The sequence below is a fragment of the Ricinus communis genome, chromosome 4, assembly GCF_019578655.1.
Source record: "Ricinus communis isolate WT05 ecotype wild-type chromosome 4, ASM1957865v1, whole genome shotgun sequence".
Taxonomy (NCBI): domain Eukaryota; kingdom Viridiplantae; phylum Streptophyta; class Magnoliopsida; order Malpighiales; family Euphorbiaceae; genus Ricinus; species Ricinus communis.
In genome coordinates, this window is record NC_063259.1 from 15530840 (window position 1) to 15539945 (window position 9106).

Sequence of the window (9106 nt, forward strand, 5' to 3'; positions counted from 1 at the left end):
CACTAAATATATAAACATTAATTTTTTAATTTAAATCAGTTTAGCATATAAATTTTTTATTAACTTATCCAAATTTGGATGTGATATAGATGTAATAAGATATGAAATGTATACAGTGATACAGAATTTTAAAAAAATTTGATATGATGGTGGTAAAAGGGTGTTTGGGTTTTTTATTTGGAAAAAATATTTTCAGAAAGTTGGTGTATTTTTTTTAAATATACTCAACAAAAGTAATTATAAAAAGTTAAATATATTGAATCAAAAAATTATAAATTTATTATTTTAATACTCAATAGCAATTCTAAACTAATCCATTATATCGAATAGAAAATTAAATGAAAATATAATCAATTAAAGTTTATATAATATTGTATTTAGTTGAAATCTATTGAATTTATGGAATTTATTTGCAAATCTAAATTTTATATATTTTGATTAAAAAATTTATGTGTTTTGATTGAAATTAAAGTTAATTTAGAATTTTATATGATCAAACTTGTGGAATTTATTATAGTTAAACTAATTTTAATAAAATAGATAAAAATTTTAAATAAATTTTATATTAATAAGTCAATATATTTTATAAAACTAAAATATTTCTTTTAATTTTATTATTTTTGTTTTACTTTTTTATCTCATATCTTTTCTTTTAAATAAAATAAATTTTTTAAGAGGTTTCAATTAAATATATTATACAAGTAGCTTGAGTTAATAAAAACTAAGCCACTTCTATCAAAAAAGAAAAAAGAATAAGAATAATGGGAAGTAGGATTACAGTCTATCGAAAGACAAAAGTATTGATAGTTGCATAAATTCTTTTTATCCTCACTTTCTCTTTTAAGCTTTAAATATAACTAGAGATGGATATATTAATTTTTTTTTATTTAAAAATAAAAAATAAACAAGAACTTGATAAGTTATCATATAATTTTAAAAATCTCATACTCTTCTCTATAAAATAATGATAATCTTTTAAAAAATGAACTCAAAATTAAACTAAAATATATTCAGCTAGACATCCTTAAAAGATATACACAAAATCACTTCTTCCCAAGTGATAAATTAGAAGTTTCTCAAATTTTTCTATTTTTCTAACAATAGTATATTAAAAGGAAAAAGATTTTTTTTATAAAATAAAGAATAAAACACTACATCTAAAAAAGAAAGTTTCAAACTTGAAATATGATTACAAAATTATTATTTACCATTGGAACAAGGAGAGGGTCCGACAATCATACCACCGCGGTCGAAAAAGCATGTTCCCTTCAGATAATACGTACTATAGACCATCCTCGACCTTCTTCGTTTTCTATGAAAAGCAAATAAAATATCCATTTTTGCTCAAAACAAAATCATTTACCAAAAGGGTAAATTTTGAAATTTGAGATAAGATGGTAACTTTTAGGAGCTAGGTCAACTAAATATTTTTTTAATTAGGTGCACAAGTATTAATATAGCATTGTCTCTAACATTTGGCAAGCTTCTTTGAATTAGTGGAAAACATGATGCCAAATATGGTCCAATATAAATATAAATAAATATATATATATATATATATACGCTAAAACTTATATCTAAATGATGAAATGTTATAAATGGAAAGGTATTTATTTAATTTTATTTAGGTACAATATATAAAGATAGTTGAGTAGTTGTGGAGTTAGTTGGGGTGGCTTATGTTGTGCCTACAATATAAGAATTCAAATAGAAGTGATGGGATTATTTTATTTATGAGGACATACTTGACTTGGACATTAAGCCTCATCATTATCATTCTTTTCTAATGTTTAATGTGATGTGGAGTACAAGTGGATTAATGCTCTCAAATTATATGTGTATCTATCTATAATCTATAAGTTATCAAATAATATATAAATATAGAGATTAGTGATAAGTGGTGAATTTATTAAAATAACTATTATTAAACTCTTAATAACTGTTGTTATAAAAAGAATGACTGTTTTTTATTTTATTCATTAAAATATTGATTAATTCATGCAAATGTTTTTTATTTTTATGAATTTAATAGCCACATGGATGAATTATATATATATATATATGTACTTATTTTAAATAATTATTTAATATAGTTAATATTATGTTTAATATTATAAAATAATCAAAGTATTTTTAATTATTTATATATCTTATAATTCCTTAATTATTTATTTATCATAATATAGCTATTAATTATATATTATTCTGTATGTTTTATTTGAAACATCATTTTCCATCCGACTTGCATGTGTTAAGCATACCGTCAGTGTTCATCTTGAGCCAGGATTAAACTCTATAAGATTCTTAATTACAATACTTATAGCCTTATTTGTGGACAAAGCTGATTCGAATTTGTCTTTCATTTTAGGCATATGACTTATATCTATGTCCTTGATATTCATTTTATTATAACATAATATCCAAATTTATAATTATAAATGATATTATCTTTTTATTTATTTGAATATCTTATAATTAATGAGAAGTTCAATAAATATATAATTCCCATTAAATAAGAATCTCAGTTTAATTTTGAAGTACTTTTTTTATTAACCAAACATCAAGAATTGTAATTACTTATTCCGATTACATTTCTTTCATCAATCAAGCACTCCATAAATTAGTGGCAAATGTAATATAATTTTGAAAAATAGCGAATTCAAATACTTATTTTTTAATTTAAATTATTTATATATATATTACTTTTTTATCTATGTATTTTGCATGTACTCGACTTATTATTATTAATTTATTATATTAACTCTTTTTTAAAAAATCTATTTAAACTCACTATTATAAAATATTTTAGAGCGGTTTTAATTAATAATAAATATTAAACAAACAAATTTAATAATTAATGAAGAAAATGCCTGCTTGATGTGTTGGCTTCAGTTGATATGATCATTGATTGAGTTAATAATTCTTAGAATAGAATAAAGAATATGATAAAACACAAAGAGAAAGTAATCGCTTTCTTCATAAACATATTATTCTTGACTAAATGATAAAAATAATAGTTTGCTCTATATTTAAATTACACACTCAAGTTATTTTTAATAGTTTTTTTTTCAACAGTCTCCTTTATATTATTAGTTTTAAATTTTAAGCTAATTTAGATACTTATTTTCTAATTTAAATTATTTATCTATTATTAGGTACGATATATTATTCTGTTTGAATTTTTTATTAGTTAACTTAGTAAAATCTTAATAGGGTTACAATTTTTGCTAAAAGTTTTTATATAGAATTATATTTCTTATATATAATGTTATTTCTTCAAGTATGCCATCATATATTTGTCTAGTAAATATGACTCTATTAATTTAAATATTTATATAATTACTTAAGCCAATACTCATTTCGGAATCATGTTTTATATTTTCTATTTAATTTCATTAATATGTACTTTAGAACGATTCTATCATATCTTTTATAATTATATCTATAATGTGATTTTTTATTTTTTTTATTTGTAATGAATTTGTGAATTTTAAATAATTAGACTTGCATTCCTCATAATTAAACTAAAATTAATAAATTATTATCAATAAATTTATTCATTATTAATCTCAATAACCACTGTTTAATTTTTATTTTTTCAATATGTTATTAAATTTGAATATTCTTATAGTCTACCAAAAATCATCTCACAAATATATTGTTTATTTTAATTATATGAGTCAATATGTATTATGAGATGACTCTATCAATATCTTTTGTAATTACATTTATATAAATATTTGGGATAAATATAAAAAATATTTTATAATTTTTACTGTTACAATTTTTAATATATGTATTATATTTTTAAACAAAGAAAAGTATAAGGTTACAAATTTTGTCAAGAAAAAATACTTCATTATTAAAAAATATCAATTTATAAGAATTTAACTATCTTCACTATAACAAACAATTATTATTAAATTGTCCATGTTTGAGGTATAGAGTTTAATAACTCCAAATATTTTTGTTTGACCGTCAAATCAATCGAGCTAGGTCTTCTTTACCGTGATTTGATGGTTAAACAACGAATTTAGAAGTTGTTAAAACATATGTTACTCCAAAGTAGTAACATGATAATAATGATCGATCGAAGTAAAAAATAACTAATTTCTAATGAATCGAGATTTTTAATATATATATTCTTATCACAATTTATAACCACATTAATTTTTTATTTTTATCATTTAATAAAAATTGAATTTTATAGTTTATAACCAATGCTAAAAGTTCTAGGCGAGTTGAATTTCTAAAGTTATATTTATAATTTTTGTATGTTTTTAATATATTTTTAAAATATTTTTGTTTATAAATTTTTTTTAAAATTTTTTTTTGATAAAAAAGCCTATTCCATAAGTAAAAGAAGAAGAAGAAGAAGAAGAAGAAGAAAGCCAACCTTAGGAATACCATTTTTAATTGCTATTACACTTTGTTTCTTATTTATTCCTTTTATCATATTTAATACTTAATTATGTATAGAGTTAACCTTGTATTTTATTAAATTTGTAATATTATTTACTAATGTTTTTTTTATAGACTTTCTCAAGACTTTTTTTTTCCCATTAGACTGTATTCTACTGAAAAAGCCAAAATCAGATATGCCATCTTAATTGGTATTATACTTTATGGTTTTATTTTTTTAATAACATTTGATAGTTAAAATACATAAAAAATATTTATTTTTCTTTCGTCATTCAATAAAAACTCTATCTTATTCATCAAATTTAATAGCTTATTATGTATTATTTCTTTCTTTAATTTAATAAAAATTCTATCTTGCAATTAATGTTAAAAATTCTAATAAAATTGAACTTTAAAATTAAAATCTGTACTTGATGAATTACTAATATTATCTATTAATAAATAACCAAATTAATCATATCTTTTACACAATAAAACATTTTCAGTAAATTTTATATGTACCTCCTTAAGGGCTGCAAAACACATATTAAAATGCCGCTCCCTCATGCCAGTTATGGCCAAACTCCAATTCTCAAGCACCAAAACAAATACAGCCATGTAAATCAATCTATTGTAAACAAAGGGAACATACATTCTGCAAATCATAGCAGACTTTTATTACCATTTCATTACCCTTGGTTGAAATCAACAAGCACTTTCTAGTAATCCTATCAATTTCTAGTGGCCATCCAAAGACAAAAACAACCTGTGCAAATTTCCAGGAACTTCTGGTTGATGGTTGACATTAATCTGCCATCCACTACAGGAAAGTTGATTCATTTGGAAAAGTCACAATCTTGCCAACAATTTTGTTGTGCAGGCATTACAGGATTAGGACCTAACTTCAGTGCCAAAAGAATACAAAACTTTGCCAAAGGAAGCAAGTCAATATGCCAGCAACAAGAAGATAATATACAATAACGCCACAAGGGTAAAGTATACAGGACTCTTTTTGAAGTAATGCAGAAGGCTCCGAGGTCCTTTCAACAGTTGATGCAAAAGGAAGTGCATTCCATTCCATGTTGGCCCGCAAGCGGCAAAACTTTATATATTTTGCTCTTCAAGCCAAATGGCCCATACTGTACCCAACAGCAAAACAACAAAGGTTTACAGAGTTTGACAAAGTGAAGTTGGCAAGGGCAAGGCATGTTTCACCAGTGAGTTAAGAGAGAGAGAATACCTATAGTGATTGTCCTGAAGTTAAGAGGGAGTAATTGCCTTGTAACCTTCCTTTTCAAGAACCTTTGCTATAGAGATATCCCCTGTCTTTACAATTCTACCATCCTCCTAAAAGACCAAGGACAGAAAACAATGAGAATTTTAATATGTCCGCTTTCATACACAATGAAAAAGCTTGGCAAAACCCACAAACTGGCTGCTCCAAATCTATAGCTCATACTTTTTATCCACCAGAACATTTACAACAAAAAATAATAAAACAAAATCCTTAACATTCAAAGGTTATGCAAAACTTTATGAAATGAACTAAGGCGATCTTTGGATTGAGGGATTTCGAATGAGGAATTTACAAAATCCATGGGTTTTTTGACAATGCATCACCTAGGAGGAGGGGAAGTTCATAATCCACCATTTTTAATGAATGATAGATTGTTATATTTTTTTTTAAGATTACCCCTATCAATCCATGGAATTCTATGTTCGATCCGAACAGTAGAATCTTTAAAATCCATGATTTTCCAGGGATTCTAAAATCCCTCAGACCAAACGATTTCTAATTTCCCCATGATTTTTTTGGCTACTATGATGATAATTAAGATTTGTAAAATGGCTTACCATAATATGGATATATGTAGGGTGAATAAATTCCAAAAGCCGTAGATAATGAGTAATCATCAAAACAGAGTTCTTTGGTGTCAAGATCCCATTTACTGCTTTTGCAACATCTTTGAGTGCATCAATATCCAACCCGGAATCAATTTCATCCAATATGGCCAAGTCTGCACCTAGAACCTTCATGTGAAGCCAAAAGAACCCATTTATTATTGAACAGTTCACAGGAATTGTCAACACACAACCATGCATTAAATAAAGGAAAAAAAAGTAAAGAAAAAGAAAAAGCATTACTGCAAGTTGTAAAATTTCATTGCGCTTTTTTTCACCACCACTAAATCCTTCATTTACATTTCTGTTAAGAAAGTCACTCTTCATGTTCACAAGCTCGAGTTTCGGAAACAGGTAAGCATAGAACTGCAGAGGCAAAACTGATATCAGTAATTAATTTAACCACTTGGCACTGCATTGTTTTGGCCATATGGGATTGCCAATTGGAAAGGATGCTGTATGCCAAATAATGATTCAGTTGTAAGTTTGTAACCAACCAGCAGAAAATTCATTTTATCAAAAACTCTTTCAGCACATGCTTTCCATAAACAATACTTCTTCGGCGAAACTAAGCATTAGAGTACCAAGCTAAACATGCATGCTAATATCTCAGCTGAAGTTTTTATCAGTCAAATTGTAATAATGTTTTCTAAATTCATTTTGAGATAAAAATGGATTAAAGAAAAATAATTTTGAAAAACAAAATGAGGGTTTGTGCAACTATGCTAAGCTATACATCATGACACCATTATGTCACACTTGATTATACCTCAATTGGTCCAAGCTCTGGAAGACCAAGTTTTTTCCTTCGAGCATTATATGCCATATTAAGAAAGTCAATATTGTTCACACCTGGGATCTCAACTGGGGATTGGAAGCTCATAAAAAGCCCAGCAAGAGACCTTTCCTCTGGCTCCATGTCAAGCAAGTTCTCCCCTTTAAACACAACACTGCCTCCGGTCACTTCATAATCTGGATGGCCAACAAGAACCTACAACATATGATGCTCCATAGTGACTTTTAATCAAGATAAAGGATGCAATTTGCTCAGAATAATAAACAAAGAATATTAACTTTTCACTGTGATAAATTGGCCTATTAAATGCCTAGGTCCCTTATTCTTAAAACCGTATTGAACAGTCCATGGCATTCAAAAGCATCTTCGCTTTTGAGCTTACTTTAGCCAACTGTTAATAGAGTAGTCAAGTACAGTACCTTTTTCCCTTAACTTTCAAATTTTAGCAACTAGTTTGTCTTGATATTTCACATATAATACCCCTTACCCTTAGATTATAAAGGCTGACAACGAAAAACAGTTGTTTTGAGTGGAAATCCTTGTTGTCTACCTCATTGTAAATAATCCCATCCCAGGAAGAGTATTCTCCTATTCTGACTTCCCAGAAATGTTCAGTAGCACAGCTGAAGCAGTAATGGGGGTTCTTTGCCCTTGCAGGATGGAGCAATGGGATTTTCGAATATGTTATTGTTTATGACTCTTATACTCTTTTAGAACTGAAAACTTGGATAAAAGTTATGCAGAGAAGACAAGTATCTATATGTTTTAAACCCAAGGTGTCAATCCAAATGCTCTCAAGATAATATTAACAAACATTAGACACTGAAAGGTTGTTGCATATAACAGCTAAGGTTATCTAGCAAAGAAAGTGTAGGTGCTTTTAAATCTCAGAGTAAAGAAGTAAAATTCTAAATAACGAAGGAGATTTATTTTTCTTCTCTTTTACATTTTCCCAGAAAAAAATTATTTAAAGTTGCTCATCAATGTATAGTGCAAGTATAATCCAGCCCAAAATTATTCAAAATTGAAAATGAACACATACAAATCTCATAGTCTCATCAATGTATAATAACACTCCAATTTGAACATAAACTAGTTAATTACAGTGCAGAGAACTTGATATGCAAACCTTGGAAAATGTGCTCTTCCCGGAACCATTCTTTCCCATAACAGCATGAACCTAAGCAGAAGAATACAAATAACTAAAACACAAAACAATCAATTGAATAGTAATAATGATTAGTTAGGGATTTGAAGTTCAACCTCTCCTTCATGGACAACAAGATTCACGCCCTTGAGAATCTCCTGCTTCGATTCAGCAATAACTGCAGTTAAATCTTTCACCTCAAGTAGCGGTGTCTTCTCACGGCTGGCGGTACCATCGATAGTCTCTACAGCAGCAGAGAGAGTGGCGTTGACCAGATGAAGAGACCTCCAGCAGCAGCGGCGGCGGCGGTTGTGGATGGAAGGGAAACGGAGAGTCGGAGCGGCGGGATAAGTAGAGAGCTGAAGATCTAGGGAGGAAGATTTGAATTGAAGAGAAGGAGGAGACTGTGAGAGGAAGCTTAAGTGGAGGGCAGCCATTTTTGGCTGAGTTTGTTGATTGAAAGCTGCAGATTTTCAATTTAGAGATTAATGAATTTGGGTTAAAAAAATAAAAGGATATAAGTTGCCTGCAGCCTACCTTATTTTGTTTTAAATCAAGGGGTGTATCCAAATTAGATTTTAAAAAAGTCAATTGCAAAAATAATCATCACTCTATTTAAGTAATTTAAATACAAATTTTATAATTAAAAACATCAATTAAAAAACTAGACATAATTTTACTGACGTGATGTTAGAGAAAGTTGAGCGTATGGACACCACATTTAATTACAAATAAAATTAGAAAAAAATACTATTACCCTTTTAAGAATTACTATAATTTATAAGTCCATCCATGTATTTGTAAAAATAAATTGATAATTTTTTAACATTTATTTTTGTCAATTATTACATCATTTGTTT

The 9106-nt window shown here is 27.3% G+C and overlaps 1 protein-coding gene across 1 annotated transcript; it reads right to left on the reverse strand.

Annotated features, from left to right (window-relative positions):
• Window positions 1-5155: 5155 nt before the first annotated feature.
• Window positions 5156-8783, reverse strand: LOC8289484 (ABC transporter I family member 6, chloroplastic). The gene is made up of 7 exons (XM_002523591.4): window positions 8363-8783; window positions 8229-8279; window positions 7073-7294; window positions 6547-6669; window positions 6256-6432; window positions 5642-5748; window positions 5156-5540 (listed from the first exon to the last, which is right to left on the reverse strand). Exons 1-6 carry the CDS (start codon window positions 8681-8683, stop codon window positions 5662-5664), a joined length of 981 nt encoding a protein of 326 aa, XP_002523637.1. The 5' UTR covers window positions 8684-8783; the 3' UTR covers window positions 5156-5540; window positions 5642-5661.
• Between the last annotated feature and the right edge of the window lie 323 nt (window positions 8784-9106).